An 18,093-nucleotide genomic window follows, 5' to 3' on the forward strand; every position below is an offset into this window, starting at 1 on the left:
CTCACCATGGCCGTCTCACGCTGATCGTCTCACCATGGCCGTCTCACGCTGATCGTCTTATGCTGCCCGTCTCGTCTCATGCTGCCCGTCTCGTCTCACGCTGACCGTCTCATGCTGCCCGTCTCACGCTGCCCGTCTCACCCTGCCCGTCTCACGCTGACCGTCTCACCCTGACCGCCTCACGCTAACGTCTCACGCTGACGTCTCACCCTGGGTTCCACCAGTCTCCACTTACGCACGCAGCCACGCGTGGCCTTTGGAATGCTCCATTTCGAGTAGAACACAACCCCAAATCAAATCCCACTCTGTGTTCTCAAGCTTCAATGATGCCAAGGGCCTACAGTACCTCATAAATGACCGTTACAGTATAAGGGCCGACCTCATAAATGACCGTTACGGTATAAGGGCCGACCTCATAAATGACCTTTACGGCATAAGGGCCTAACTCATAAATGACCGTTACGGTATAAGGGCCTACCTCATAAATGACCATTACAATATAAGGGCCTACCTCATAAATGACCGTTACAGTATGATGTATCTTTGAAGTGCACCTGTATTGCTATAATGTGCAATTGAACATACAGAACAACGTGCAACTGATCCAAGGTAAATCATAATAATAACCTCTATGGTTTTTGGGGTTTCGGTTTGAATGGCGCCTCAATATCAGCTCCTTAACATCTACCTGAAGGTGTCTGTATCAAAAGGGTGCAGAGTATTTGGCCCAGTGGAGTATTAGTGACCCATGAAAGCTAGCTGACACCGGTCAAATGAACCCGCCTTTGTCCTGCATCGTATCAGTTACACAGCAGAAGAACTCAGCCCAGCACCTGGGCTATCTGCACCACTAGAACCCAGAACCCAGCACCTGGGCTATCGGCCCCACTAGAACCCAACCAGCACCTGGGCTATCTGCCCCACTAGAACCCAGCACCTGGGCTATCTGTCCCACTAGAACCCAACCAGCACCTGGGCTATCTACCCCACTAGAACCCAATCGGTCTTTTGTTCTCTGAAGTACCTGTTGGCCTGGGCAAGCTGACAACTTCACTCCAGTGGCAGGCGGTACATTACGACTTGGTGTGTTGGAGGGAAAAAAACACAGAGCAAGCTCTGGGAACAGGAGCGGAAAAGGACATCAGTGTTTTTTTTTCTGTCTTATCTTGAACAAACTGACAACAGCAAGAATGCATCGTGTGGGAAACTATCATTTATCATATCTCTTATTTGAACGGTCAGATGGATCTCTTATTTGAATGGTCAGATGGAAACCCAGCTTGTGGCACACAAAGCCTCCACAAATTCACTTTGGAATTGTCTAATCCCTCACTTGAGCCAAAGAGTATAGAAGTAACAAGAGGCGAAACTCTGTTGCAGTTTTGACAACAATCGCTAGTTGGCGCTGCTGTCGCGCTTTCGCCATTTTGGACTGATCATGCCACTATGGCCGTTGACTTCAATCAGAACATGCCAACGTAAACCAGCAAGATTGGTCACTATATTGTGCTCAATTTCGAACCATTAGTTCACTTTTAAACACTACAGGTCATATGTATAAGAAAAAAAAATATTTGAATATCACACTGCTCAAATTAAATGGCAATACTATTGTGTAGGGCTACATACAATACATGGGCTACAGATCATGTCCATTCACTGGGCAGATCTACAACAAGTTTGACAGAAAGACTTTACAATGGATTTTTAATCTACAACATGACAGAAAGTTTACTTTCCATCACTGTTCCCTCCGGACTGTAAGTCTACTTGAAAATACAGTAGGCCTATGTTTAAACTGCAAATAAAATAGACGGCCACCACTTAGCTCAAGCTAAGTTAGCCAGCCTGTCAACTGGAATGACTAGAGAAGCTAACTAACTAGCATACATGGCTATCAGCAAGCGGCAACACGATCATTTAATAATTTCACGACGAGGGACATACGTTGGATGAAAAGGTAAATAGGCTAATCTTACATAGCCTACCAACTTCATTTCTCTTAGAAATCGATCCATTTTCTTAACACTTTACAATCAGTGCCCCTGATCAGCTTTGTAAATCAAAGCCCCAATTACCACCCCTTTCGTTCGAAAATTCTAAAACAACGATGTTTTTTAATACCTCAAAATAACATTTGATAAATTAACCTTACATTTCAGTAGCCATAGGTGTGCAGATTTGAACCAAATCTGGTTTGGTTCTTACCGGGGCTTTTTCTGCCTGAAATATCCAATTTTGTTTACCACGCTCGGAGTTTAGTGCTGGGCTGGTGGGTGCCTATTTCCATCTGTCAAATCTGTTGGAAGCTAAATTATTATGAATAAATGTATAGCCTTATTCATCATATTTTGCATTTCTCAACACTATTTATGACAGTTGGGGAATTCAGGGTATGAGAAAAGGTTAGATATATTTTTTTATATACTGTAAGAAACTTTTTAATCTGGACCGATATCATTAAGTTCTATGACAGTTGTGTTGCGTTCAGTCCAAGATGGCGGAGCTGCAGCTCGGTTATGGGTGCGTTTGTTGCAATGGGACGTTCTATTGAGTTTCGCCTCTTGTTACTTCTATACTCTTTGCTTGAGCTGCACTCCTGTTGTCAGGACAACAGCCGTGTCTATTTGTAACAGCCGTGTCTACATAGCCGTGTGTTCTCACTGGTCAGGCTGGACATGAGAGCATGAGGCTTCAGGTCTCAGGCCAGAAGAGGAGGGGGAGGAGGAGGAGGAAGACCCTGCCGTTCCCCCCCTCATCCTCCTCCTCCTCCTCCCCCTCCTCTTCTTCGCTCCTTCTCTGAGGGTCCAGATCCTGCCCTCCTCCTCCTCCTCCCCCTCCTCCTCTTGCTCCTTCTCTGAGGGTCCAGATCCTCCCCTCCTCCTCCCTCTCCTCCCTCTCCTCCTCCTGCTCCTTCTCTGAGTGTCCAGATCCTAGGGTTCCTGCCCTACTTCTCCAGACCGTTCGGCTGTCCGCACCGGCGCCTAATCCTGGCCCTGAGGGAACATGTCCCATATCCCAGCACTGCGGAGGCCATGGGGGGGTTAGGGGGTTACGCATTCAAGGGACACCTCTCAGCACCAGGGAACACACACACACACACACACACACACACACACACACGCATGCACGTTTACCCTGGGGCTCTTTCTACTACCACAGGATCAGGCCTTTATGAGATATGACAAAAGAAGCATCACTGTGTGTGTGTGTGTGTGTGTGTGTGTGTGGATGGGTGTGGGTGTGTGTGAAAATGTGTCACTTTGGGGGGAAAGAGAGTGATGATGTGGGAGATATCAGCTGGACTTCCGTTGTTAATGCACATTTTGACCATTTCAATAAGAAAACCTGACTGGACACGCTGGACATTCCCATACAGGCTTCTAATGCGCATAACAATCTGATTGACGGGAGGGCGGAGGATTGACTGTTGACTTGCATAAGTATAACATGATTAAAAATGATGAAAACAGTTCTACATACTGTACATGTTTTCATACACGTTGACGACCTGATGACCTCACGCTTTGATCCCACCACTGTCCAGAACGCTTCCCTTAATCAGTGCATTTTAAGTCACATAACACAGTGGACAGAAACACATGCAGAGGCCCATTTCCTCAGCAGGCTTCTCATAAATACGCTTAGAATATATGAATGAGTCACAGCTAGATAGGAGACACAACTAGAGAGGAGACACAACTAGAGACACAACTAGAGACATAACTACAGACACAACTAGACACAACTAGAGAGGAGACACAACTAGACAGGAGACACAACTAGACACACAACTAGAGACACAACTAGAGAGGAGACACAACTAGAGACACAACTAGACACACAACTAGAGACACAACTAGACAGGAGACACAACTAGAGACACAACTAGACACACAACTAGAGATACAACTAGACACACAACTAGAGAGGAGACACAACTAGAGACACAACTAGAGACGCAACTAGAGAGGAGACACAACTAGAGACACAAATAGACACACAACTAGAGACACAACTAGACACACAACTAGAGAGGAGACACAACAGGAGACACAACTAGACACACAACTAGACACACAACTAGAGAGGAGACACAACTAGACACACAACTAGAGACACAACTAGACACACAACTAGAGAGGAGACACAACAGGAGACACAACTAGAGACACACAACTAGAGACACAACTAGACATACAACTAGAGACACAACTAGACACACAACTAGAAAGGAAACACAACTAGAGACACAACTAGACACACAACTAGAGACACAACAAGAGACACAACTAGAGACACAACTAGAGTAGAGACACAACTAGACACACAACTAGAGAGGAGACACAACTAGAGACACAACTAGACACACAACTAGAGAGGAGACACAACTAGAGACACAACTAGATGTAACGGATGCCAGCTATCTTAGCTGTGCTTGTGGAACGTTGGTAAACCTCACTCCCCGACGCCTCAAGAGTGCTGCTGGCATGCGAGCCAGTAGCCTGGGCTATTGGCTCATTTGTTAGCGCGCTCGCCTCCCGATCCGAGGTGCTGCTTTTCGCGGGTTCGAGTCCGGGCGTGTGCAGGGCTGAATCGCGCAGGTTCAACACAACGCAGGTTACATAGACACACAACTAGACGCACAACTACAGAGGAGACACAACTAGAGACACAACTAGACACACAACTAGAGAAGAGACACAACTAGAGACACAACTAGAGTAGAGACACAACTAGAGACACAGAGTAGAGACACGACTAGAGACACAACAAGAGACACAACTAGACACACAACTAGAGAAGAGACACAACTAGAGACACAACTAGAGTAGAGACACAACTAGAGACACAGAGTAGAGACACGACTAGAGACACAACTAGAGTAGAGACACAACTAGAGACACAGAGTAGAGACACGACTAGACACAACTAGACACACAACTAGAGAAGAGACACAACTAGAGACACAACTAGAGTAGAGACACAACTAGAGTAGAGACACAACTAGAGACAGAGTAGAGACACGACTAGAGACACAACTAGAGTAGAGACACAACTAGAGACACAACTAGAGACACAGAGTAGAGACACGACTAGAGACACAACAAGAGACACAACTAGAGATACAAATAGAGACACAACTAGAGTAGAGACACAACTAGAGACACAAATAGACTACATATCTATCTTTCTAGATGACCAGGGTCTGGAATCTCCAGGCTAGTCAAACACTGACCTGTAGTATACTGTATCTGATGTGGTCAAACACTGATCTGCAGTGCTGTATCTGATGTTAACAGAGCTCTGGCTGCAAGGCAGTGGGCAGATTTCCTCTCCCTCAACAAACCTGTCTGGCCTCATATCTATAGAGTGTTCTAGATTCTGTCCTCAATACCTGTAGAGTGTTCTAGATTCTGTCCTCATACCTATAGAGTGTTATAGATTCTGTATCAGACAGAATGTATAAATCTGGCTGCTTTAGGCGTCCCAACAAATAGCCCGCCATGAGGATAACGTTGCTGTGTCCACTTGAGGTAATTAAAGTGCAATGCTCAGTCACCATGAAGCCTCTCCTGCAGGCCTTTTGATGATTACAGCCAATTAGCCTCTATCCTCAAATCCCCCCATGCTGCGTACGCATTCATTTTACGCTTGTTTGAGATCCAGCACTTGTGTATCAACACACAGGTAGAGTAATTCGAGAGCTGAAATACATGACATACAATCAAGGCCACTGTTCATTAATACAGTACGGGCTTATTGTAAGATACCCCATGCCTGACTGCTCACTTCATTAACCTCTGATTGAAATGAAAGCCAAACTGAGACAAATGTGATCTTAACAGCGTATTCTGTGATTCTAATCCAAAGCATCTGTTTTTAAACTCACTTAATTGCTTCTCCCGCTGCTCTAGCTGCCTGTTGTGTGTATAAGTATACTCTTTTGATTCTGTGAGGGAAATTTGGTCTCTGCATTTATCCCAATCCGTGAATTAGTGAAACACACTCAGCACACAATGAACACACAGTGAGGTGAAGCACACACTAATCCCGGCGCAGTGAGCTGCCTGTTACAGCGGTGCTTGGGGAGCAGTGAGGGGTTAGGTGCCTTGCTCAGGGGCACTTCAGCCGTTCCCACTGGTTGGGGATTGAACCGGCAACCCTCCAGTTCCAAGCCCGAAGCCCTAACCAGTAGGCCACGGCCGCGCTATGATGCTGATTGGGCCCACTGGTTGATGGGATTGAACCGCAACCCTCCAGATCTGATTGGGCAGTAAGGGCCAGCCGAAGCCTGATTAGCTATGATGCTGATTGGGCGGGGTACACCACACACCGAGCTATGATGCTGATTGGGCAGTAAGGTCCAGCACACACCGAGCTATGATGCTGATTGGGCAGTAAGGGCCACCACACACCGAGCTATGATGCTGATTGGGCAGTAAATTTATACACACACTAGCTATGATGCTGATTGGAGTAAGGGCCAGCACACACCTAGCTATGATGCTGATTGGGCAGTAGCTGTCCACACCACCGAGCTATGATGCTGATTGGGCAGTAAGGGCCACACACACCGAGCTATGATGCTGATTGGGCAGTAAGGTCCAGCACACACCGAGCTATGATGCTGATTGGGCAGTAAGGGCCACCACACACCGAGCTATGATGCTGATTGGGCAGTAAGGGCCAGCACACACCGAGCTATGATGCTGATTGGGCAGTAAGGGCCAGCACACACCTAGCTATGATGCTGATTGGGCACTGAGTCGCCTTGTGTTGCCTTTGTGTGGCGAGAAATAGTTGCAACGCACACACTGCAAAGACACACAGCTCACCGTCAACTCACACGAAGGCGTGTGCTGCTTGCCTTATATGCAAATACATAGGTACAGATAAACAAACAGCCTCATAAACAAATATACAGGCACAGATAAACAAACAGCCTCATAAACAAATACACAGGCACAGATAAACAAAGCATAAACAAACTCTTGCTCACCAAAGACAGTGCATAACAGGCCTATGTCTGTACTTCTATTTAGGAATATGAGGGATAACGGGCAAGTTGCAAATGACTCTGGCATGGTCAGTCCTGGGGTTCAAATGACCCAGGCATGGTCAGTCCTGGGGTTCAAATGACCCTGGCTTGGTCAGTCATGGGTCTTTTAGTGACGTTGCAAATGACCCTGGCTTGGTCAGTCCTGGGTCTTTTAGTGACGTTGCAAATGACCCTGACTTGGTCAGTCCTGGGTCTTTTAGTGACGTTGCAAATGACCCTGGCTTGGTCAGTCCTGGGGTTCAAATGACCCTGGCTTGGTCAGTCCTGGGTCTTTTAGTGACGTTGCAAATGACCCTGGCTTGGTCAGTCCTGGGTCTTTTAGTGACGTTGCAAATGACCCTGGCTTGGTCAGTCCTGGGTCTTTTAGTGACGTTGCAAATGACCCTGGCTTGGTCAGTCATGGGTCTTTTAGTTGGGGAAGAAAGAAAGAGGTGGAGGAGAAAAGAAAGTGAGGAAGTGCCTCATCTAGAGACAGACCACAAGGGCCGTGTTCAGGATACGTTTAGGGATATGTGATGATTACACTGCGTTTCTTGGCAACAGGTACGCTAACTGAACTACTAATCAGAGCAACACTTTTACCCACAGCAGATTCAACATGTCACATCGATCATGACATGTCACATCGATCGCAAACAAGCCGACGGTGGTTGGTGGGGTTTGACAGTGCTGCGTACACCCCAATTATAATTGGGCCACAGACATCGATTAATCAACTGACCCAACATCGTCAGACATCAGTTAATCAACTAACCCAACATCGTCAGACATCAGTTAATCAACTAACCCAACATCGTCAGACATCCGACCGTCAGCAAGATGTGTGTCTCTAAGTCACAGAATAAAGATTCACAGAGACTAGAGAGAAACTCAAGAGTGGCACGTACGCTTTCACAGAGACTAGAGAGAAACTCAAGAGTGGCACGTATGCTTTCTCTGCTGACTAACAAACAACCCGCATCTTCATGTCAAATTGAAGTAGGACTAGAAAGTCATTGTCTGAGATGCAGTCACTGTAATTAACGTAACATCCACCACACGCTGAGATGGAAATGTGTGTTAGAGGTGTGTGCATAGAAAAATGGTGGCAGAAACAAAACAGATAACCTTGAACTTCTCAATAACCAAATCCAACCAGAGTGATGAACAGAGCTGTGCCAGCCAGCCTTCCGAGAGCAACACTCCCATCAGCTCTCATGAAACAACGTCAGATAGAATGCCTGTGCCAGCCTGCTCTAGGAGTAGAGTGAAGAAGTATTGGAGTCAGGGAAACAGCCTCTTAGATCTCTCTCTCTCTCTTTCTCCCTCTCCCTCTCTCCCTCTCTTTCTGTCTCCCTCTCTCTCTCTCTCTCTCTTTCTCTCTCTCTCCCTCTCTCTCTTTCTCTCTCACCCCCCCTTAAGCTGAAACGGTGGCTTCTCTGACTGCTACTGCATGGTTCCCCTCCTCTCTCTTCGCGTTCAGAAAGATTAGTTGTTACATAATTCTCTCAGCCTCCGTCTGTCTCTCAGAGGAGAGTAAGCATGTCAGGCACATCCTGCGGATGAACAACACCAGGCCTTTTTTCAAGTTAGTTACGATCACTCAGGCCTTTTTCATTCTTTTTCACGTTAGTTACGATCACTCAGGCCTTTTTCACGTTAGTTACGATGATGTCAATATGGACAGATTTACAAAATATTTACTACATCAGACACTTGAACTTTTGCAGCATGAGTACTGGGTTGAATAATTGAAACATCTTATGTAATTGTTTTAAAATATGCAATCATAGCTCAGTGGCATCCAAAGGGGAATTCTGATGGGACATAAATATTTTAACATAATTTAGAACAATGTTTTTTGACGTATGCATCTCCATGTAAGAGTGGACTGTGTGTACCTCTGACCCACTAATCCTGTGCTCACTGCCCCCTTTCATCTTGCAGGGAGCAACGAGAGAGAGGATCATGGACCAGGACTGGGGCCCACAGAGAGGAGGAGGTGGAGGAGGAGGTGGGGGGGAGGGGGGAGGATGAGGAGGTGGAGGAGGAGGTGGGGGGAGGAGGAGAGGGAGGAGGGAGGAGGAGGGGGGAGGGGGAGGGGGAGGAGGGAGGAGGAGGAGGAGGAGGGGAGAGGAGGTGGAGGAGGGGGGGAGGAGGAGAAGTATGAGAAGGAGGGGAGGAGGAGGAGAAGGAGGAGAGGGGGGGGGAGGAGGAGGAGGAGGGAGGGGGGGAGGAGGAAGAGGAGCAGGGGGGAGGAGGAGGAGGAGAAGGAGAACTATGAGGAGGAGGAGGAGAAGTATGAGGAAAAGGAGGAGGAGGAAGAGGAGGATGGGGGAGAAGAGGGGGGGGAGTATGAGGAGGAGGAGGAGGAGGAGAAGTATGAAGAGGAGGAGGAGGGTGAGACCAACCTGGGCCGGAATATTCTAGATTGTACAGAGATCCCGGGGGTGAGGCCCAAAATTCATAAGAAGAAACTCACAGTTCTACACCATGAATGGTCTGGTCTCTCCCTCCTCCCCAGACGACATTCTCTCTGTATTCCATTCCACATGTACTGAAATTCTAGACTCTATTGCCCCTGTTCGGGTTAGATCTACTAAGCCTAAGGCGGACCCTTGGCTAAATGACTCTACAAGGTCCCTTAGGCAACTTTGCAGACAAGCTGAACGTAGGTGGAAGAAGGCCAATTTGCACGTATCACTGGGTTTATTAAGAGACAGCTTAGCCGCTTATCAGAAGGCTGTGAAAGCGGCGAAGATGCAATATCTCTCGTCGGTCATAGCTGGCAGTTGCCACGAACCAAGAGTGTTATTTAACTCTATAAAGCTGTTGTAAATCCACGTACAGCTGATCCAACAGAGGCGTCAACTAGCACTTGTGAGAAGTTTCTCTGTTATTTCATTGACAAAATAGCATCTGTTAGGCAATGCACTAGTGTTAAATGTAATGTTAGTTGCAATGGGTTTGTACCTGCTGCTAATATGCCAGTTTCTCTGACGTTGCTTTCAGAGATTGTGCAACACATGAAACCCACCCACTGTCCGTTAGACATTATTCCTGCCAGGCTAGTGAAGGAGGTCTTTAATGACACTATTGGGCCGAGTCTACTCACTTTTGTAAATGCCTGTCTCTCTCTAGGCTCTGTCCCAGCTGCCTTTAAACATGCTGTGGTCAGGCCCCTACTCAAGAAGCCTCATCTTGACCCCTCAGTGCTGTCCAATTTCAGACCAGTCTCTCATCTGCCTTTTCTATCAAAGGTTTTAGAGAAAGTTGTTTTTAGACAGTTACAAGCCTTTTTAACAACAGAACTCTGTGTTCGAAAAGTTTCAATCTGGTTTTAGATCACGTCATAGTATAGAGTCTGCACTGTTGAGAGTACACAATGATATTACTCTGTTTGTAGACGCTGGGAACCCTGCCGTTTTAGTGCTTTTGGACCTCACAGCGGCCTTTGATACAGTGGACCATGCAGTCCTTCTCTCCCGCCTTGAGCACTGTGTAGGCATCCGAGGCTCGGCACTTAAATGGTTTGGCTCCTATCTGACAAACAGGAGCTTCTCTGTCATGCTTGATGATTTCTCCTCGTCAACTACTCCTCTCTCTTGTGGGGTACCCCAAGGCTCGATTCTTGGCCCAACCCTGTTTTCCCTATACATGCTGCCGTTAGGGGCCATTATAAGAAAGCACAACTTGTCTTTTCACTGTTACGCAGACGATGTGCAAATTGATTTGCCTATGAAACTGAATGACAGCGCAGCATTAGATTCCCTACTTAGCTGTATTCATGACATTAAGTTGTGGCTATCACAAAACTTTCTTAACTTGAATGAAGCCAAAACTGAGTGCATCATGTTCAGTACTGCTGGGACACCAAACGGTCCAGCTCTGAGTTTGGGAGCTCTGGCTACTTATCTCAAGCCAGCTGTTAGAAATTTGGGGGTTACTTTTGATTGCAACATGAAATTTGACAAGCAAATCAGTAATGTGGTTAAAACAATTTTTTTCCAGCTCCGTCTCCTGGCTAAAGTTAAGATACTTATCCGAGATGTTGACCCTGCGTGAGCACAACCGGTCTTTGCGGTCTTCTAGCCAACTGGTGTTAGAGGTCCCAAGGTCCAGGTATAAACGGTGGGGTGAGCAGGCTTTTGCGGTTTTGGCCCCGAAACTCTGGAATAAGCTACCCCCTGATATTCGGACAATAACGGACATTGGTCTTTTCAAGTCTAAACTAAAGACTCATTTGTTTAGAATGGCTTTTAATATGCTGTAGTGGTGTGACAATTCTAGTTATTTATTTAAGTCTACATGTCAATCTTTTTACTGCTTGATATGCTGTTTTTATATAGCTTCTGATGTGAAGCACTCTGGGCGCCTACTGGTTGTTGTAAAGTGCTATACAAATAAATGTTGATTGATTGATTGAAACTGTGAGGGGGACAGTTCTATCTGAGTTATATCACAAAAAACTGATACCATAATAATACATGTTCAAACGTGCCATTGCCTTCATTCATGATTCATCCATCCATAAAGTTATAGAACGTCAGTGCATTGTGTATTACGTGTGACTTCCATGCATAAAGTTCTAGAGCGTCAGTGCATTGTGTATTACCTGTGACTTCCATCCATAAAGTTGTAGAACGTCGGTGCATTGTGTATTACGTGTGACTTGCTTTGTGGTTTGAGCTTCGAAGGTAAACTGGGAGCCCTGAAGGAGAAACAATAACTGATTCTCTATTAAAGGTTAGCAGCACCGACTGATTGGATATCTCTCCATTGCCATAAAGGTCAAGCAATTTGCACTCCACCCCTAGAGGTAAGAGAATACCAGGACAGATTGCTAACAGGCAGCTAATGAATTTGACCACAAGGGCTATTCAATCTGACAAGAGGGAGGATGAACACTGACCAGTGCTTCAAATGTTGACTGCTGCAAAGCCTAAGGGGTGTTACACACACTGTGACTGTGTGTGTGTGTGTGTGTGTGTGTGTCTATAAATGTACAGAGAAGCCAAGTCGGTGCTATGGCTGTCCCACACATGTACGTTGCGGCCTGCATGTGAAGTCGAGGGCTGTTTTCCCTCTAAACCACTGGGCATCAGAAGCCTCTGTCTGCTTCCATGCAAATGCACTCAAAATAGACTTGTTATGCCTTACCATGGCAGGGCTAGCTAGCCTTTTCGTATGAATGTGTGTGTGTGTGTGTGTGTGTGTGTGTGTGTGTGTGTGTGTGTGTGCACATATGGTCCACAAAGTTCCACGCCCTGCTCCTTTGATTTGACTTGAGCTAGAACTGCCCTCATAACAGTCAGGATAAGCACAGCATGTGGACGTCACATGTTAGCCCAAGCGTCCAAAGAGTCCACTGCAGTGGCATGCAGTGAAGCAGAGCAACAGACCCATCCTATATATCCCCACGATGCAGGAGAACTAAACACTCTACCAAGCTCCTACAAACCCATCCTATATATCCCCACGATGCAGGAGAACTAAACGTTCTACCAAGCTCTGACAGTATCTTTGGAGCGCTAATGGTGTTAACCAATATGTACTGCTTTAAAAACGTTTTTCATACACCTCATCATAATTCTTATATGTTGACACACATATCCCAAAGTTCTTGAATGATGTTGATTCAAGTTTAAGGAGTTTGAGTAGCTGTAAGACTTGTTTAGGAACTTCAGCATCACTTGAGGAGTTTGAGTAGACTTGTTTAGGAACTTTAGCATCACTTGTTTAGGAACTTCAGCATCACTTGTTTAGGAACTTCAGCATCACTTGAGGCCAATAACAACTAACCAAAGGCTGAGCAACGTTCCCAACACCAGAACCTTTGAGAACATGTGCTTGCACACTGAACTAAACAATGTTCCCAACACCAGAACCTTTGGCAAAGAGAACATGTGCTTGCACACTAAACTAAACACTAATCCCCTGAATGGTCAGCCTGAAGCTGTTTACCTGACCCAGCTGACCAGGCCAGGCTTTTTTCTGTTCACCTTACCCAGCCGACCAGGCCAGGCCTTTTCTGTTCACCTTACCCAGCCGACCAGGCCAGGCCTTTTCTGTTCACCTTACCCAGCTGACCAGGCCAGGCCTTTTCTGGGGAGCCGATACAATATATTCCCCCTTATGTCCAGGTTGTCTTTGGGACAGCATGCGCTTTACAAAATCCTTCTGTGCCCACAAACCCAAAGACACAGCAATGGCAGCAGCTGCAGAAGCGGTCACAACAGACCACCAGCTGGCCGCGGGACAGAGAAGCTGGTACTTACGCGTTACAGTACGGCTTTTTGTCGTAGCCTTTGTAGTTCTTCATGTTGAGGGTCATTTTGCAGACCTCACAGTGAAAACATCCTTTATGCCAGTTCTGTAATAAAAGATTATACGGAATTGAACGACCTAATGATACTGACAATAAAAGGCATATAGCAAGTTACATGAGGACTAAATTCCATCAAACATGTAATGAACAGATGCGTACTGCAAAATAACTTCTGACCTCTTGTAATCTTGCTAAAACAAATGTAATTGAATTGATTGCATTTGATCAAATGATCAAGCTTTGACACTATTCCTCAGTGGGGTGGGGGTTGCCCAAATCAAACTCTGCTCAGGGCTCTAGGCTCGGGCAAGGGGACTTTACTCGAGGGCTTTTATACTAGCTATCACATGTGGGTCTAATATCATGTGAATCAATCACTGGTTCCATCAATTGGACAAGTAAGGAGACACTATAGGTGAATATCATCAAATGAGGCTACAAAGGTTCATTTGTAACAAGGTTCATATTTGTTATGTGTCTTCAGGCCTTCCACTATGCAGCTCAATCATCACAAGTAGGCCAATGGGAAAGTGACATGTATAGCGTCTATATACTATACTATACAATATTTATAGGCCTAGATGGTAGATCCCCTTACCAGCCCATTATAGGACTAATGCCACCATGCCCAGATGTAGTTAGGTTTGCAGCTAATTTCATTTGAATGACGTTTCTATTAGCTATACTCCATGCAAAGAAAACCGTTGTTCTGAACAACTTAAGCGCTAGGGATGCGTATGTATACTTTGTGTTCCATTGGTTTAAATGTGCATGACTGCCACTTGGCATTTGTCTCCCTTGAGTGATTAGCCTACATGACTACTTTATAGCCCACTGCTGTTTCAGAAGTGTCATATGTCACAATATCAGCGCGACACTGAAACATCAATAATGCACAACCTTTATTATGTAAGACTTCATTAGTGTGCCTTTGAGCGGCATTCCACTGCTTACTACTGTTGAAGAAGTATAAGAACAGAATAAAACTATGTACAAACCGAATTAGGCTACAAGTTAAACAACGTATTCCTCTGAACGTTTTCAAGCATCCAACAGCAGAAAACCCTGTCAATCCTATTGTTGTAAAGCGAAGGTGTTGTGCTTTCTGCCTTGTAGTCTATACAATTATGCTGAATACGGTAGGTCCTTCAGAAAAGTCATATTTATTTCTGTTTGGGAAAGTCACCATTGACAAATTGCCGTTTCCATTTCCAACACTTTGCCCGGCCACTGTCGCTGCACCAGCTAAGCTACAGTTATTTGAGGACTTGCTGAAGTCTCTGAAAAAGGCTGGTAACTACTGCGACAACGTAGACTGATACCAATTTTACATGTTTCAGCAGAGAATAATATTATAAACTCACCTTATCGAGGCAATTCACTTTCTCTGTCGGATAGACAATTTTCCCACATCTTGCGCACGGAGGATTCATTTTGAAAACACGCGAGTCTGTCAATTTCGTCTGTTGTGTAGGCTACAAAAATATGGTATCCTTTCAAAATAGTTCCTAAATGCTCATTGTTCACATCACGAGTAAGGACAACGACAAATACACTGGCGACCGAGAGTATGGTCGATCGCTCTCTTTCGCGTGCGCGCACGCAGTTAAATAAATACAGTAGTCGCCACGGATGCGATGCTCCTGTCTTGTGGGTGCCGCATTAGAATTGCACAGACGTATACGAGCTGCTCGTGTGACACAGCACCTTAAAACGACCAGACAGCGGGAATCACCGACGCGACAAAAGCGACTTCCCCAAACCACATGATCCAGGTTTGCGCTCGGGCAGGCAGGGCAGTGGAATGTTTTCGTGATAGAGTTTCACTCCAGCTGGGATGAGCCAAATGCGTAGGTCACCTTTACCTGTTTGATCAAACAGTTTATAGTTAGGCTACGCCAAGAGCAAATGACACCCATATGCTCATCCAAACTAGATGTGATACTTATTTTAGCCTACTATTCTTAAACTGTGACTGGACCACTGAAAAACAGCAGCAAATGTATCAGCAGAAATCAGACACTTTTGTTTTTATTTATTTTTTCCCCTCGAATAGTCTGTTATGGTATTAAGATGCAAAAACTTCATGTAGCGTTCAGTAAACATGCAAAGTGCATTTGGTCTGTTGATTTGGTATGTTCGGTACACAATTGCTCAACACATCACACATGCCTAGTGCATCAATGGTGGAGTGCAGACACGGAAAAGCCTCATGGTAATTTGGACCAAGAGGAGCGTTACATAACGGGTGCCGTCAAGGAGATCAAAGGATCAGCCTGCTTTCACTGAAGGCTGGAGAGTAGGCTACACATGAAGAATGGAATATGTCGTTTGAAGAAAAGATCACATTAACATTACATTCAAAGTGGCAATTTGTGTGAGTGAGTGGGTATTTTAGCCTAATCACATTTCGAACAAATTTACCCTGCTGTTCGAATTAATCGCATGCACCAAATGCACTAAAACTGTGGTTTAACTGTGGAACGTGGTACAAGTGTTGGTCAGACACCGAACTATTTAGCTCTTGATGCTTTCTCAAAGTATTTAGGGGCAACCGATTGAACTTGTGGAGCACGAGTCAAAAAGTTGCCAAGATACAGTAGGCTACTCAGAAATGTAGTATTGGTGTGTCTGACCATTTGTGTAGTCCTAACACCTGCTGACCATTCGCCAACATTTGTCATGTTTTATCGCCCCCTGCAGGATAGAATATGAAATTAATCCATGTAAGCCTACCATAGCCTATATAGCCTGATGTCTGAGCATTTGAGCGACAAAGATAGACTTTTTGGACAAAAGGTCAAGAAGGGGAATATGCCTTATTATTCACACGAACAACTGAAATCATTTGACGCAAAATAGCCTAAACAAAACAGTTTGACCATCGGTCAGTCAACAAGCAATAACCTAATAGGACAATGGTGATCACAATAATGGTTGCCTACATCTTTATCTTATTTAACACTATTTTAATAACACCAAATGTATGTTGATAGGCTATTAAATATTGTTGTTGTTGTTGTTGTTATTATTATTATTATTATTATTATTATTATTATTATTATTATTACTAATAAGTTTAATGTTGGCCTTTTCCACTTTATCTTAAACAATTATATAGTGTTTCTGTACGTTGCTTTGGACAAAAACGTCTGCCAAATAGGCTTAGCCTACCATAAACATAAATATTAACACACAGATTCCGTCTAGCCTATCTATGATCCTCTGTAGGCCACCAACTATTAATTCGATTGGCCACTTCCAAGGGTATCCCATCATGCACCAGCAAACAATATGAAATAGGGTACACTATAAATAAAAATATGAACTATTCGTTTTGGTGTTCATATTGTGAAATATCATCAAACCCATACTAGCCTACCGCTATGTTATCAGCTGTAAGGTATTTTTTGAACATCGCATCATAGTAGTACTACCATAATAAAATGTATCACTCGTTCAGTAAGACATAAATACCATGCCCTACTAGACTGTGATACTGGCTGGTCCGATGTCGTGAGTTTCACTAATTGTTATATCTCTCAGTCAGTTACCTATGGTCCCTGTTTGAAATTCCCTTCCTGCTCACTACGTGATTTGACCAGTCTTTTACGGGCTTCGGGACACACAACAGCTAGTCTAGGCTGCATTCAGATTTAATAAATAATTTTTGTGCGCTCCCGAAAATAAATAGCATCAAAATGGACTGCCTGCATTGGCGCAAAATCTGTATGCTACGTCGTTTAATGATAACATAGGCTATAGCCTACGTTTCGCATTTGTCCGGTTGTAAATGTTATTAATGACAATCGACGGAGATTGTTATCCTCGTAGGGGTAAGATAATGATATGCATACCAACCGGCATGCATTGCGGTTATTCAGCTGTTTATGAAACGTGCAAAACAAAGATTCCTCTACAAAGCATTCAATTTTGAAACAAATACACATCAAACAAAATACCTTTCTACATTATTAACAGCTTGTTAGGTAGTGTTGCTACTCGATAACTTACGCACCCTTACTAAAAGCACCGCTAGAAATATTGCGATATAAATACAAGGCAATCACCTACTGAGATCGGTCGGTCCGAAAGCAGTGGGTATTTACAATTGATTGCTACAGTCAGTTACAGAAATCCTTGTTTCTTCTCTCCCCTCTCCCACTGCTGTACTTGACTGGCTTTTTACATAGTTTTGAACGTTATCCACAATTATGTAAGACATTATGAAGCTTCTACATTGCTGCCACTTTTTATATAAATAGTTCAATTGTTTGCTTCACGCCATGAATAATACAATATAGCCAAGTTGGACACTGTTGGAGTGGGATAACGTAACCAAATTAACTTACCACAACAGGTTTTGAAATGTCCTCTTCTTTTGAGACGTCAGTCTGGACCCAAATTATTGTAGAGTAAGCCATTTAGCATGAACAAACACAAACAAACATGCCTGTTTCCACACGGATATGACCACTATAGCAAGACTTTGGCACAAAAAAGTAGATAAAGTGAATGTAGAATGTATTGTTACTTAATTACAATGACGTAATGGGAAAAACGGATGGCAAGCAAATTAAAGTATTACAATATATATATATATTTATTTGCTATTGATAATTCAGAATTGAAAGTCAACAAAACACTCTTTATAGAAAGCACAACAATCTTATTTTGGAATATTTAAAAAAGGAAATAAATAAATATTTATAAACAGGGCATC

The 18,093-nt window shown here is 44.5% G+C and overlaps 1 protein-coding gene across 1 annotated transcript in view; it reads right to left on the reverse strand.

Moving 5' to 3' along the window:
- LOC125309769 (LIM zinc-binding domain-containing Nebulette-like) overlaps window positions 1-15,139 on the reverse strand; it is a 156,648-nt gene extending 141,509 nt beyond the window's left edge. Inside the window, exons 1-2 of the mRNA XM_048266869.1 lie at window positions 14,735-15,139; window positions 13,321-13,415 (exon numbers count right to left, since the gene is read on the reverse strand). Of these exons, the coding sequence (XP_048122826.1) occupies window positions 13,321-13,415; window positions 14,735-14,803 (164 nt within the window). The 5' untranslated portion in view covers window positions 14,804-15,139. The remainder of the gene's footprint in view (window positions 1-13,320; window positions 13,416-14,734) is intronic.
- Window positions 15,140-18,093: the final 2,954 nt, after the last annotated feature.

This window comes from Alosa alosa, chromosome 16 (assembly GCF_017589495.1).
Source record: "Alosa alosa isolate M-15738 ecotype Scorff River chromosome 16, AALO_Geno_1.1, whole genome shotgun sequence".
Lineage (NCBI taxonomy): Eukaryota > Metazoa > Chordata > Actinopteri > Clupeiformes > Clupeidae > Alosa > Alosa alosa.